Below are 16,301 nucleotides of genomic sequence, written 5' to 3' on the forward strand. Positions count from 1 at the left end.
AATATTTCAAACATCGTATGTGATGTTTAAAGGGAAAGGAAGGTATAGCATCCTGCAGTTCTGTGGCATTGAATGTTTCAGGTCAGATATTTATTTGTAAAAAGTATTTCTCTTCAATTTGCATTATTCGTAAATGCACTAACCTTAAACTTGATTCCTTACTCATTTACTGTTTCAGTGTATTAAGCTCTGAAATACAGGATTTTCCCAAACTTCCCCTTGCTTTCCTATCTCCTTGAAGTGACAGTGTACCTTCTTTAATGTTAGTTGGGAAAACTTAATGAAAAATCATTTTCTACTTGAAAGTTATTTCTCTGAAGTGTACACTGTCATCTTTGCACTTAGCATTGTTGAGTTGAGCTTGTATGAATACACTTAACTTTTGGAAAACATTCGTAAAATGACAGATTGAGATAGCAATCATTCTGTTACTGTCAAGATTAAAATGAATGGTGGAGTGAAGTTTCTCACATCTTTCCATGTATCATTCTGATCACGTCCATTTGCTAAAAGTAGATATTTCTTTGTGAAACTTTTTTTTTTAAATATACCAAGAAGATTAGTGTTGATAAAGTAGGTACAGCCACCATCAGTTCACATCTCTGCATTCATCAGTTAATTTAGATTTAAAGCTTTAAAATGCAGCATTTAGCCAATGATTTTTCTAAATAATGCTCTCCTTATCAAAAGGGTTGGCTTCATTTATTATCTGTACAGTTATTGTGTATCCAAAAAAATGTTGCCTTTACGTAGCTATATTAATAAACATTTAATTATGTATTTGTTAGTGTTAATTTTAATAGCAATATTTCTTTTAATTTGAAAACAAAATTTCAGGAGGCCATAACTGACTAACTTAAAGTTTTATGAGACACTTAAAATAAATATACCTTTTCTGGATTTTTAAATTTTTTCATTTCTTAAATATATTATAAAATTGTTGAATCATTTTGTACCTGAATGAAAAAACATTATATTTCCTACTGATACTTTCTAGTTACAATTTAAATTGTTTTATGTTATCAGGATATAGTTTATAAAGGATTGCTAATAAAGTGTTTGCTTTAGGGGTGTTTTTCAAATTATCAATGATATTAATAAGCACATAATGTTAATGTGCTTATTACTTGAAATACAGAACCTTTTGATGAGACTTGGGGTTGGAGTAGGGAAAATAGTAGTGACATTCATATCGTATGTTCCTTTCATCAGGCGGCGGATGAGCCTGCCTACCTGACAGTGGGAACTGATGTCAGTGCCAAGTACCGAGGTGCCTTCTGTGAGGCAAAAATTAAGACTGTGAAAAGGCTGGTAAAAGTTAAGGTAATTTTTTTTTTAATGCCACAGCTTTATTAACTCGATTGAAGAGAATTAGTGATGGAATTAGGAGACTGCAAATCAACATTTTATTTATTGAACTGTTAGTTCACTTTGTGAATCATTACGCTGTTAAAGCACTGTTATATACAAAACTATAGGAAAAGCACATTAAGAATTGGGAAATAAAGAACTCAAGATGAGAAATTATTCCAACTGCTTCCGTGAAATACCATACTCATGATACTTCCCATCATTTGGATCTTTCCTGTTTGCGGTAGCATGCTTACTTAGGCTATAATCTATTTTCTCTCCTTTCATATTCAGGTAGTGACGATTTCAAGTGATTAGAAAAAACAATAGATTACTAAAAACAAAACAGTGGGAATTATTTCAAGACAGTGATAAAAATGACTTAAGAATTTTATCTTAAGATAATTTTAAGATGCTTTTGTGACCAGAAAAAAAGTTATTTATTGCTATACAATATTTGGAAGTACAGAAAAGTACTGAAGGATTAAAAGCCATAGTTGACCTCAGAAATACTACTATTATCATTTTGTGTTTCCTCCTAGTAATTTTTCTACATAAATGCTTTTAATAATCTTAGTTACTTAGACTACAGAGGTAATCTATGCTTAGTATAAACTTTTTAACATTGTAGAACTGTATAATAAAGTTCATGGAGGTCCTCTGATATTACTCCAAAGAACCTTGATGTGTTCTACCAAATTTTGTGCTGTGCCTTTCAGTAACAGTGTTGACGTTATTATTATCATTGGATCATTCTGTACTTTCAGCTTTGCAATTTGCTTTTCACTTACATATGTGATCCTTTCCTGCAAAAATTAAGCACCCCGGAAGGAGGAAATGTTTGCCTTGTTCTGGTCGCAATACCTAGAGCAGTGCCTTATAAACAGGGGGCGCTCAGAATGTGTTGAATGAATAAGTGAACAGTGGACCCAGGACCGGCAGCATCAGTCTCACCTGAGAACTTGTTTAAAATGCAAATTCTCAGACCCCCACCCCAGACAAACTGAATGAGAAACGCTGAGGATGGGGTGCTATGATTGTGTTATAACAAGCCCTTCAGGTGTTTCTGATGCATGTTGAAGTTTGAGAACCATTAAACTAGAGGAGTGTGATTTGTGTGGTAGACAAATAGATTTATCTATGATTATTATAAACTTTCTGTTTAAATTTTCATCTGCTGGTGAAACTTTTCTTTGAGTATTCTTAGGATATCATTTGACATTCATTTCTTCCTTGTTTCCTATAGCCTTTTTACTATGTCAGCTATACAGGATTTCCTTACTAAATATTTACTTGGAATTCCTTGAGAATTTTAACTTTTTGTTAGTATTGTGGCTCTTTGTAGATTAATTTATTTAATTTAAAATCAATACAATGATTGTCTGGGGAGGTCTTATACATAAATTACCTAGAATTTGAAGTTTCCCCTTATTTGGGTACATGCTCCCTTTCCATCTCCCTCTCCCATTCTCCCTCTCTCTTAATAGAGCAGGTTACCTTATATATGCGGGAAGATCTGTAATAGAAGGGAGCACTTATTTGTGACTGAATTGCATATCAGATTATTTTTTAGGTTTACTTTATAAAGGACCAGAAGACTTCTGGTTTTAATTTGTTTACCTTGCTTGTAGGCAGTAAAGTTTGATGCTGTTCTTTTTTTTTTTTTTTTTTTAAATATACTTAGCAGCAGAACCTTTATGACTAGTTGATAAAAAGCAATGAAGGCAATTTTAAGGTTTTACAATAATCACTGCAGATTATAAACCTTCTATAGTTAATTCAGCAAACATTTATTAAGTGCTTGTAATATGTATTGACACTTGCTAACTGCTGGGGATATAGTGAGAAGGACTCTAGCACTCCAGGAGCTCACAGTTAATGAGAGAGACAATAAACATAAATACAGTGGAATAAGTATTATACCAGAGGTAACCACAGGATGCTAAGAAAGTATAAAGACATTTTTGTTACAGTATTACCATAAATGTACTGTTTTAAAAGTAACATGCGAACTATTGTGCAAAAATGTTTTTTAGGTACTCCTGAAACAGGATAATACTACACAATTGGTGCAAGATGACCAAGTAAAGGGTCCTTTAAGAGTACGTATTTTGTACAGTTTACAATCTGACATGATGAATCGTAAATTCATACAGTGATTTATTGGATTTTATATTTGTAGATACACTTTTAAAATGTTAAAAAATGTTAATCAAAACAAAAATACAAATAAGGTGTTGTAGAGTTAGGATAAATTACGATATTACAATGGCTGTATCCTTAGTTTAAGAATGTTAAACATCTTACAGAAGGGTAATTTAATATATGTGAACATGAGTTTCAGCTACCTTTTGTTTTGAATTCTTGGACTGAATACTACATTTTGTTTTTCATATTGTTGCCACAGATGTTTAGCTTGATAAGTGTAGTATACCAGTATCATAAGTCTGAATCTTCTGTTTTTCTAACTTACCAAGTAAACTATGTTGACTTAATAGTTCAATTTAATGAATACCTACATTATGTTTTCCATCCATTTCTGGCCATTTGTTTATGTTATAAATCTTTGTTATGTCAGAGTACCACTTCGGTTAATATCTGATATACAAAGGTCTGGAAGCTGAAAGAAGGTCACCTGGTCCATCCCTCTCTCTCCAGGTGAACCTTTATCTAAAAGGTCCCTTACATACAAATGCTGAATCCAATATTCAATATTTACATGAAAGAAAATTGAAGCTGTTTTTGCTGTCCTATGGTTTTTTGGTTCTTACATTCCACAATTTTCTCGAAGGCAGTATCATGTAGTAAAAAAAGCTCTGAAATGAGACTTAAAAGACTGGGTTCTCATCCTGGACTCTTTGCAAATTATTCTCTCTTCCTGAACCACAATTTTCAACATGTAAAATAGGGGTAATAATAGCTATCTTACTTAAGCCTAAGCATTTTGAGACTTGAATTGCATGGTAAATGTATGAACACTATAAATGATAAAGATCTAAGCCAATGTAAGGTAGAATTACCATAAATAGATATATTTTTTTTAACCCAGGTCATATAGTTGGTACGAGTGATTTGGTTTGTTTGTTTAAATTTGGTGATGAAATTTCGATTTTTTATTTTAGGTTGGAGCCATTGTTGAAACAAGGACATCTGATGGATCCTTTCAGGAAGCTATTATCAGCAAGTTGACAGATGCTAGTTGGTATACTGTGGGTAGGTAGTTAGGTAATTTAATATAGAGGATTTAATTTGCGGGTTTCATATCTATCTCTCTGTTTTGTAAATACATTGAATCATTACCTTGGCAGAGAAATATGTATTCTTTCCTGTCAATTTACTTGATATAGACAGCTAAAATTTTAATGACGCCCTGATGGTAAAAAAAAAAACCAATTATCTCCTTATAGTAACTTGGCCACTTATGGCTATTTCATCCAAGAATGTACTTCTTTTTTAGGTTATCTTGATATCTCCCTTCAAGTAAGTTAAATCATATGGTTATTTTTCTTCCGTTAGAAAAGTCAATACAACTTAGTATTGTAAGTCATCAGACTTTTAAACTTTTTCTGGAATTACAATTAAAATTGCATAGTTGCAGTCTTTTATTGTATTGCTGCCTATTTTATATAAGGGTACTATAGATGTTACCACAGAATTTACAGACTAAAAAAATTCGGGCCAGAGTAGATTCAAGCCTAGGTGATCATAGCTTAATTTTTGATTTTCAATGCAGTCAGGACTCTCTTAGTAACACCTTTCACGAAAGATACATATGCTGCTAATGTGAATTCATTCTTAACATTTCATGCATAAGCTTATACTGGCTTTAAAAAACTTTACTGTAGTGAGTAGCAACAAGTGTCACAGTGCATGTAAATGAAAGCCTAAATGTAGTACCTATATAGTTGCTGTCATTATGTTGATGAGAATAGCAATAATTAAGATTTCCAAGTCTCCTCTCATTACTTTCAGACTACACAGTCTTGTGGATAACATCCAATCGTTGGCTTTACACTGAACATCTATAGCATTATTTGGTTTTTACATTTATGTCTTGGTATAAAAGATGTAATTATAGTGTTGTGGTTTCCTTGCAGAAGGTAAAGAAATGACCCTTTAGGTTTATTTTTAGTTTACTTGATTTGTTGCTTTGGGTAAACATCATTCATCTGTAGTTGATGCTCAAAGCTGTGAAGGACACGCTTTGGTTGAAAATTGTACTTCCTGTGTCTTACTCTGTGGCTTCTATTAGTAGTAGCAGTGTGCTGTATGTACCTAATATTTTCTAACCATTTTTATTCTTAGACCTCCTACAAGTTGGTGTTGGTTCACAATGGTGCTATTATTCTGAACTATATATTTTTAGGAGGCTTAATTGTGACTGTTGATAGTTGTTAGAGATTTAAAAACTAAGCTTAAAATTAACTCTTAGATTTTAAGTGGATACAATTTTGCTATATTAAACAAAGCAGTGGTAAAAATTACAGGAGTTGATGTGTGCAGAATCATGGGAAATAATACGATGCATGTTTGAATACTAATATGCATCCTATTTGGTGCCCAATATCAAGGTTACATTCACAGTACTTGTGAAGTTTTACTGATATAATGCTTATACTTCTGCAGCAGCAATACTTTTCAGGTTTTCACATTTTGGATTTTCTGCACCCCAGAATAATTCTTCAATTATTAATAGCAATCTCTGTCCTTTACATGAATGGCACTTTAGTATTGATGAAAACTAGTTGCTACTGAGCATTCTCTGTGGTGATTTTCTTTGATAGATAATAACAGAAAAAATTGTATAATTCTTGTTCTCAAAGAGCTTAGAATCTTAATTGCATATGGCTCATATATTAAGCATTAGTGTACATAAGAATCACTTGGTGCTCATTTGAAAAAACAAGGATTTGAGGACCCCAAATCTCTCTAATTTAGTAGGTCTGGGATGGCAATCCAAGAATCTTTCTTTTTTATAAGCACATTGGCTGAATCTAATGCAGTTAGTACACACTTAGAAAAACAGACCACATTTGTAGAAACAGAGACTAATTCGGGGAGAAGAATCCAAAATATTTAAGATTTTTCCATCTGTGTAATGAGAGACAGTGACCAAAAAATTTTAAGATGTTAAGAGGCACTATTCTCTTAAGTATACTCAGTATAGCACTCTGCTATAAAGAATGTTTAGGTATTGAAGGATGTAGGCCACATAAAGAATGATCCTTATTAAAAAATGGCAAAATAAAATGTGTGATCTCTCACAGGTCCCAAACTTTCTATAATTTTCTTTAATTGAGTGACACTTAATTGCTCTTTTCTGGAATTTTTCTTGATTTCTAATTCCTAGCAAAGTGTTATATAGGTAGAATCAGAAAGTATTCAAAGTATTGTTAATGGTCTCAATGATGTTTTTTGAGAGTTTTTGCAAGTTTTAAAAGAACTTGAAATTATGTCAGGCTATTAAAAATGAAACAAAAGGGGATACCACACCGCTGATTTGGATTAAATAAGAGTTATAATTATCAGTGATCAAAAGTTATCTGAGAAACTGTTATTAACTCCTTATATAATATAGGTATTAATTTTTCATATTATAGCTGAATGACCAATTTTGAAAAAGATTATGGATCTAACATAACTCAATTAAAAAAAATCTAATAATACCTTGACCTCCAATGCTGAACAATAAATAGCACCAGTTCATGGATATGTATGTTTTTTGAGACTTTGAAATATTTCCCCTTCCTGTCATAAAACAGTGCTTCCTAGCAGTTTATTCATTTGGCAGTTCTTTTCCTTGCATTAAAGATAAGGAATTTGTAATGTATGGAAGTGTATTGTTATCTGTCCAGCCATTCAGAAGATACCAAAATTGGGATTAGAATTCATATCTCCACTTGAATGTTGCCTTTAATTCCTGACAAATATAACTGTCAGTAAGACTTTCTAAAACTGTTCTTCTTTTGCTTTGTTAGAATATAAAAATAACACATTGTATTTGAGAAATAAGAAAAATGTAAAGGAGAAAGTTGCTTTTAATTTAAATAATTTATATATAAATGTACGTAAACACATACATCATATATCAAGTTTAACACTAAAATCTTTTCGATCATTGATATATTTTTGTGACAAATGCTTTTTAAGTTTCTGGATTTTTTCATACCTTCTTATTATTTTGCACATCAGTTTTATCAGATCTTATGGAAATTCTAAGTTAAAGGAGTAGAGGAGGGTTACATTAACCTGGTGAATGGACTGACTTTTGTAGAATGTGCTGTAGGCTTATAAGGCTTTTAATTTGATTAGAACAGCTTATGATGAATGTTGTTATAACCAGAATCAACCACAAAACGTTTTCAAAGCCAAGTGGTTATTCCCCTGACTAGAAAATCATTCATTAAGAAAAAAAATACTAAAAAAAAAGTACTAAGTAACAAATCTATTTAGTCCTGTGATAGGCTTTAACCCATTGTTTAAATAGCCTTCTGTAAGGCTTAACATTCTCATGATATTTTGTTAACATAATTATACATTTGAATGTTAATTTCTTAAATTTCCAGATTCCTGAAGTTTTTGATCTTAGCTGCTGAGGGGCTTCTATAGTTATCACAGATGATTTTATGAGCAACAGAACTATTGGTTTTACCTAGGGTATGCATATATTTTTAATTTTAAAGTTTTTACTGTATCACGTGAAATGTTTTGTTAATTGTTACCGGTATAAACAGATATAACAATAATACTTATTTTCACAAAGTCAGAATTCTTTTTTTGTTTATTTTTTGTTTATTAACAAGATAAAGTTTGAAGGTTTTTAAAAAATTAATTTTTATTATTGAAATATAGTTGATTTACAGTGTTATGTTAATTTCTGCTGTATAGCAAAGTGATTCAGTTATACATATGTATACATTCTTTTTCATATTCTTTTCTCTTATGGTTTATCACAGGATATTGAATATAGTTCCCTGTTCTATACAGTAGGACCTTGTTGTTTATCAAGTCAGAATTCTTAACTCTCTTCCCAGTGTTCATTTTATGCCTCTGTTTCTTACCTGTTTGTTAATTCATTTTGATCCCCCCTTAACTAAATTGTAGCTCATAGATGAACCTTCGAATTCTCAATTTCTTTATCTATAAAAGGAAGATAGTGATTCCGACCCTGTAGAGGCTGCTGTGAGGATTAGGGCATAGTAGAAGCTTAATAAGTAATAGCCAATTGTATCTTTGGATAGATAAAGTTAATTTACTGTTGTTATTATCTTATTATTCTCCAGCATCTAACAGTGCTACGATAACAGGTAAATCTTTTGTATTTAGTAGTTCGATTAGATCCCTGTTACTTTTGTTTCTTTGAATTCTAACAGTTTAGGGTCAGGCTTTGTATATTTGTTTCCATTAGCATTATTTTGTCTCGTGCGATTAATGTTATAGAGAGAGTCTTAGCTTCGTCATTGTCCTCAAATTAGGTTTTAGAATTTATATGTAATATACTAACAGGGATACAATTTTAGTAGTATCTGTTCTCTTGCACTCAGTGAATGATCTATTCAAATGCCATTTTTGGCAAGTATAAGACATTTCATATCTTATAATTACTAGATCCTTATACTCTGACTTTTTTTCTCTTGGCATGCTGTAGTATACACCTTGAACCAAAAAATAAGCTTAATATACTATACACACACTAGTTAATTATTTCACTCTTATCAAAATGCCAGAGTCAGTGTTCAATGCCTCCAAATTATGTGTTCTTTAAGATGATATTTCTAACATGGAAGTTATAGAGGAAACTTTTTTTTTTTTGGCCGCACCGCGTGGCTCGTGGGATAGTTCCCCAACCGATTGAACCTGGGCCCTTGGCAGTGAGAGTGCAGAGTCCTAACCACTGGACTGCCAGGGAATTCCCTAGAGGAAACTTTTTAAAAATAAATTTTATTTATTTATTTATTTTTGGCTGCGTTGGGTCTTCCTTGCTGTGCGTGGGCTTTCTCTAGTTGCGGCGAGCGGGGGCTACTCTTTGTTGCGGTGCGCAGGTTTCTCATTGCAGTGGCTTCTCGTTGCGAAGCACGGGCTCTAGGCGCGCGGGTGTCAGTAGTTGTGGCTCATGGGCTCTAGAGCACAGGCTCAGAAGTTGTGGTGCACGGGCTTAGTTGCTACGCGGCATGCGGGATCTTCCCGGCCCAGGGCTCGATTCAGTGTCCCCTGCATTGGCAGGCGGATTCTTAACCACTGGGCCACCAGGGAAGCCCTAGATGGAACTTCTTAATGATTTTGATAATCAGGGATGTCACGATTAAATAGGTCCACTATGTTGTTAAGTTTTCTGTTTGTCTTTCAGAAAATCTTGAGAAGTTATATGGCTCAACAAACTTGTATAAAGTACTCAAATACATACCTTTGTATAGTTTTATGAATTTAAAAAAACTCTTAAAAATATTTTTTAAGAGAAACAGAGAAAATTCTATTTCTCTTTGTTCACTTGAAGTTGGAAGGGGTTCGGTTCCTGTAAAAAATGTAAAACGGTTATTTGTACCACAATTGACTTTGGTCCTTACCTTATTTCTAACCATGGTAAAATTGTGTTGAAGTGAGATTAATTTTTTCCTTCAAAAATCTGATATATTTCAAGGTGAATATTTTAAAAAAACAAGAACTCAGAATGTTAAATTGTTGAAATTTCTCATCAGAGCATTTTGATTTGGGGCTGCCATTGATTAATAATAAAACATTGTGGAAAAGATTTTGTTTCATAAATTTGATATCAGTGATTTGTCTTATATTCTCATTTTCCTTCCTCACATCTCCACCACTTAAATGTGGTGTATATAGTGTATATGTGTGTGTCCAGTGTCACCATCTTTGGTATTGTAGGCATTAAGGAAAATTGGAACTTTTAAGTTTTATTCTTTAGCATACTTATGGACATTAATAGTAACATGAAATATTATTTTAAGTTTCGTATGATAATTTCATGATTTTGAATTTTTCAAAGAGCAGTGGTTTATTAGACTCGACACCATATAAATCATAATTGTGATACAAATATTTAAACCAGTGTTAATCAAGTGTAGATTAGTGATGTAATTGTTGGAGGATATTGTGTTTTATCCTGTCATTGTGTCTGCAGGTGGTCATTAATTTCTGCATCATTGACAGTGTATAACAGATGATTTTGCAGAATTATTATGGTTCTTTAAATATGTGCATCAGGAGCTTTTAATATTCTCTGCATTGTCTCCTACATGTAAGAGAATCTAAACTAGGTGTCTTTAGTCTAAGAGAAGGAACTGACTGAGGTGGATAAATATTGAAGAAGTTGAGTACTCTTACATAGTTAAGTTTCTACCATGAAAAATGTTTATGATTCAAAGGCAAAGTTTTTGCTAATAAAGCAGCCCTTTAAAAAAAATTCAGGATTGTAATTATGTAGATAACAAGGTAAAGATTTTAAGATATTAAATCAAGATAATGTAGAATTTTCCTTTCTTAACATTGTTCTGTTAAATTGGAAAAACATGTAGAATTATAAAAATTAGCATTAAATCTTAAAATAATAATCACTTTTGTTTATGTATGCTTTCCTGTGTATGTGCTTTTTCCATAATATATATAAACAATTGTTGATGTGTATATGCATTTTAAGTATCAGAAGTAAGGATTCTATCTTCTTGTATTTTATTTTTTCATAATGCTGGGCATCAGGTATCTTCTGAGAACATTTTCTTTGTGAATATTAGATGGTAAAATCAGAGTACCTTTCTGGAAAATTAAACCTATAAAATTATCAAAATAATATATACAGCTAGATATATGAAGAGCATTGGTGGTAAATTGTTAAATTCCTTGCCCCCATTTTCTTGAAATATTTTACACATAGTTTCCAAGTAGTATGATTCCTTTTAAATGTAGTAGAAATAAAAACTTGAGAAAGCTTCTGTGCAATTTATGACTTATTTTTTAGAATTAAAAAATTTTTCCACTTTCTGGTGTTTCAACTTTTATTTCTAAACTTCTTGCATCCTCCTCTAGCAAAAGAAACAAGTTGAATCTTATGACTTTAGAATTTGGCAGCCAGTACTTCTGTTATATTAGGTTATCATGCAAATAAGTAGAAGCAGTAGAGTGAACCAACAGCATTACGAGCAGTCAGACAGTTTCTGGACATTAGAGATACTCCATTGATAACTGTTGCGAAAAAAACCCATAATACTTCTTTTTTTTAAACCCGGTTTTTGCTCGTTCTTCTAAGATTAAAGGTAATTTAGTATCTGTTTTTTGACTAGGTTGCTAATGGTTTAAGAAGGTCGTTCTGTAGTGATAGAGATTGAAAAAGTGAATGGAGACACTTAAGCAGTTTGGGGCAGCCATTAACCTGTGTTTGTTTGGTATCTATAGAATGAAAAATGTGTGTATATTTTAAAAGGTTTTGAAGCATAACTAACAAATAATGGTTCTTAAGCGCCAGGTAAATAGCAATAAGTGTGCATAAATTCTCTGATATCTTTTGCCTATTGCAGTGTTTGATGATGGTGATGAGAGAACATTGAGACGTACCTCACTATGCCTAAAAGGAGAGAGACATTTTGCTGAGAGTGAGGTAGGGTAACATGGATGGACTTTTTAGATTGAACAACAGCTACTAATGTAGAGGCAAAAAGTGATTTAATTTGTCTGTTTCTTATCCAGACTCTTGACCAGCTTCCATTAACAAATCCAGAGCATTTTGGAACTCCAGTAATTGCAAAGAAGACGAACAGAGGAAGGAGGTCCTCTCTGCCTGTGTGAGTGTTTTCATGTACAGTAACATTACAATTATCACAACATTAAATAAGTGGTTTTTCTACGGTGGCGAAATTTGTTTGGGTGACCTTTCCACAGCACCTTGTATCCTTGTTTTAGACATTTTACCCTGAGTAGACTTTGTTCTTAATTCTTGGACAAAGTAATAGGAATAATGATCTCAACCCCTTTTTAAAAAAGGCTATTTTTATTTTGAGTTACTTTGCCAAATTCCTTAATTGATAGGATTATTTTGCTATGTTATGTGCATATATGTGTTTTTTTAGCCTTTTTATTTCAAAAACATTTCAAGTTTAAAAATTGTAAGAATAATACAATAAACTTTCATATACTCATCATCCAGATTCACTAAATTATTAAAACTTTTTGACACATTTGCTTTATCATTTCGTGTCTTTATATACATATAATTATTTTTTATTTAATAATAATTTTAATTGGCTGAACCATTTAAGAGGAAGTTGCAAGCATCATGACTTCTTATCCCTAAATAGTTTATGTAAGAACAAGGACATTCTCTTATATAAACAAAGTATGGTTATCAAATTCAGAACACATAACATTGATAGAATGCTATTATCTGATAATATATAGTACATATTTCAGATTTTGCCAATTGTCCCAATAATAGCCTTTATACCATCACCTGATTCCAGGATTCAATCCAAGATCATGCATTGCATTTAGTTTATGTGGTTCTTAAGTCTCCTTTAATCTAGAAAAGTTCCTCAGCCTTTTTTTGTCTTTTCATGACAGTGACATTTTTGAAGAGTACAGGCCAATTGTTTTGTAGATTTTTCCTCATTGTGGCCTTGTCTGATTGTTTAGTTATCCAGATAGGTTATCTAAATAAACCTCCTGATGTGTTTGGTGAGATCTTTTCCTAACCTGTTGGAGAATTAGAGTTATATTATCTGGAACCTGGCCTTCATAAAAAGTGGAAGGGCAGTCTCTTAAACTGTATTTGGCACAGTGAGTACTTCCTGGTGATATAGCTTTTCTGTCCCAGCCAGTGGTTGGCATGAGAGTCTAAGTCCAAGTCCTCACTGATCTAGAGAAGTGGACTGAGGGTTACCATGGACAGCGCAGGACTACTTCTTTGGGGCTAGGGAAGTATCCATTTCTTCAATTCCAACTTGAATGAAGAGGCTACTACCCTGGGGTAATGACTGTATCAAAAATGGTTGATGTTAAGATCATGATAAAGTTATTCTAACTTTTAGTAACGAAGATGAAAAAGAAGAAGAAAGTAGTGAAGAGGAAGATGAAGATAAGCGACGTCTCAATGATGAATTATTAGGAAAAGTTGTAAGTGTGGTATCTACATCTGAGAAGAGTGAATGGTATCCTGCTTTGGTAAGTATGGTTTCTTTGCAGAGTTAATTAACCATTTAAAGTATTTGTTTAACATGGATTTTAAGAAAACATTTAAAATATTTTGAGAGTGTTACACAAATTTAGTTTGGACTTTATTGCAAAATTGAGCAGTCCTACTCAGGTCCCGCATACTTCACTGTCTTCTTTTGTTATTTCCTTTCTTTACTTCTCTGTAACCAAGTATTTATTGAGATCTTTCAGTTTTTCCTTCAAAATGTGTCCAGTGGTCTGTTTTTACTCTGTTCCCATCACCTTTTTTCACCTGATATATAGCACCTACCACCAACTTCTCTTAACTTGATGCCTGAATGCTTTCTTTACTAAATTCAGACTTATTTTCTAGAAGTAACTTTTATAGAGAAATTTTAAAACATTGATTTAATCATGATAGTCCCATTCTCAAAAAAAAAAACTTGCACTGACTCTGCCTAATGAATCAATTCTGCATTTTTAGATGGATATCTGTGGTCATCCCTAGCTCTTAGTTTGTTTCTCATTTTCAGTGTAAGCTGTCTACTTAGGCTCTTTCTTAACTGCTCCCTGTGTAAGACACTTCTCTCCTCCAGTCCTTTACCCCTTAAATCAATTAGTATTTACTAAGGATTTGCAGTGACTTCAGCTTTGCTCTAAGCTCCTTAAGAAAAGAAAGAGGTATGAGACATAACACATTGCCCTGAAGGAGTTTACTATACACATCTCAAAGACTGTGTAGTAGTTAAATATTATATAGTAATTTAAAAAACTTTTGGTGCAGACACTGGAATAGGACAAAGAGTTTTAGGGAAAGGAAGGGTATACCTAGGCTTTAGAAATGGCAAATCTTGGGTAGGTTGGTAGAGAAAACTAACCTTTGCTTACTTGGGAAAGGAATGAGAAGGTATGGGCAAGAGAATTACTTCACAAGAGGAATCAATAGTACTTGGTAATATCTATCTCCCCTTTCTCTTCTTCCTACTCCTCTCCTCTTAAATATGTCTTAAGGCTCAGCTCAGGTCCTACCTTTCCTGCAGATTCTCCCCTAACCACTTTAACATAAGTATGCCCCTTCTTCTCTGAGTTTTGATATCACTTATATCTCTAATAATAATTTTGGCACAAAATACCTCCCAAATTAGGTTAGACTCCTTTAAAGAACTGAGGCCTTTTTTTTTTTTAGGTTTCTATGTGCATGTAAATACATTACTCAATTCCTATGTAGTAGATTTACTTTACGTAGGAAAAGTCTGAAAATCCTTTGAACCTTTCAGTTGTATAGGCCAACAAGTAAATGGGTTTGGATTCAGAATACTCAGGTCATAATTTGTCAAGAGATTTAAAAAAAAAAAAAAGCCTTTATTTACTCAACAGGTTTATCATTTCCCAGGTGATAAAAGATGAGTAAGAGTCAATGTAAGAATCAATCTTACATTTGATGATTTTAGTGTACTGCAGAGAATAATCCAAGTAACTGTAATATAAAATAGTATACATTCAATATTAGGACTTCTTGTCCTGAGACCTTGCATTTATTTGAAGGAAATCCAAAAAGAAAAATAAAGAAAAAGCCTTCATGAAGCTTTTGAGCTGAGCCTTGAAGGATTTAAAGTTAGTTAGCAGAGCTTCACTAGAGAACTTTCTTAGAAGAAACAGAATAAGTAATAGGAAAGAAGGGGGTTTGTTCATGAAACTGTGTGCTGTGGGAATCCATTTTGGCTAAATATTAGATGTGAATAGGGGCATAATAGGAAAGAAGACTGGGAAGATAATTTGGATCGAGGGCAGAAGGGTCTTTAAAATTTCATCTAAAGAATCTGGACATAATTCCGCATAGAATTTTGCAGAAGAGTGATATTATTTGAGCTGCATATTTAGGAATGTTAATGACGCAGTGGTATGGTGGATGGATTGTTGTTGAAAGCAGTGGAGGTGATAGGAATCAATCTGGAGGCCATTAGAGTGGTTCACAGGTGAGGTAATTAAGCCTTGGGTTCTGTCTACTCATCCTTTAAGACTTACCTTAAGCCTTAGCTGCCACACATTTTCCCTTACCAGGTCTGGTTAAATCTTCCTCCTAGGTGTTTTTATTGATATTTTATCTTATGCCTAGTTGGTATCACTGTACTTATCCTTCGTTATGTTCTTTTTGTATATCTTTTTGTATTTACCTTTCCATTTCAGTGTTAGCTCCTTGAGGGCAGACACAACTATACTATTAGTCTAGTAATTACCAGCACCTAACAAACAAACAAACAAAAAAACATTTAATACCATCTGATGTTAAGACAGCTGACACAACTGCCAAGAATTTTTGATTGTCTGGACATAACGCTGTTTAATATGATAGTCATGAGCCGTGTGTGGCTATTTAAGTTTAAATTGTAACTTAATTAATATTAAATAGAATTAAAAATTCAGTCTCTCAGTTGAACTGGCCACATTTCAGATGCTCAGCCCCATGTGATTTATTGCTGCTATATTGGTCAGTGCCGACAGAGAACATTTCCATCATTGCATAAAGTTCTGTGGTTGGTGCTAGATTACCACAGAGGGGCTAATGTTGAGCAGGTACAGTTCAGCAATTTATTAGTAGCCTTTAATGTTTTTTAAATATTAAATTCTGTAAAGAATATACAGACATTGGTTAGTTACTAATGTTAAGACATTTGTTATTTTTAAAAGTTAAGAAATTTAAAAGTTCTTCACTCAGATTTTCTCTGATTTGTTTAATTACTAAAAATTGTACATGCCTTGGTAAGAATGGGAACTTAGGTGCTTATTTTAATCAA

At 32.8% G+C, this 16,301-nt stretch overlaps 1 protein-coding gene across 2 annotated transcripts in view; it reads left to right on the forward strand.

Annotated features, from left to right (window-relative positions):
• The window catches only part of ARID4A (AT-rich interaction domain 4A), a 55,304-nt gene that overhangs the window by 1,849 nt on the left and 37,154 nt on the right, over nt 1-16,301 (forward strand). For both annotated transcript variants that reach the window (XM_061180881.1, XM_061180879.1), the window contains 6 exons: nt 1,213-1,323; nt 3,387-3,452; nt 4,473-4,563; nt 11,877-11,956; nt 12,046-12,140; nt 13,383-13,515. In XM_061180881.1, the coding sequence (XP_061036864.1) occupies nt 1,213-1,323; nt 3,387-3,452; nt 4,473-4,563; nt 11,877-11,956; nt 12,046-12,140; nt 13,383-13,515 (576 nt within the window). The remainder of the gene's footprint in view (nt 1-1,212; nt 1,324-3,386; nt 3,453-4,472; nt 4,564-11,876; nt 11,957-12,045; nt 12,141-13,382; nt 13,516-16,301) is intronic.

Source organism: Eubalaena glacialis, chromosome 2 (genome assembly GCF_028564815.1).
Source record: "Eubalaena glacialis isolate mEubGla1 chromosome 2, mEubGla1.1.hap2.+ XY, whole genome shotgun sequence".
NCBI lineage: Eukaryota > Metazoa > Chordata > Mammalia > Artiodactyla > Balaenidae > Eubalaena > Eubalaena glacialis.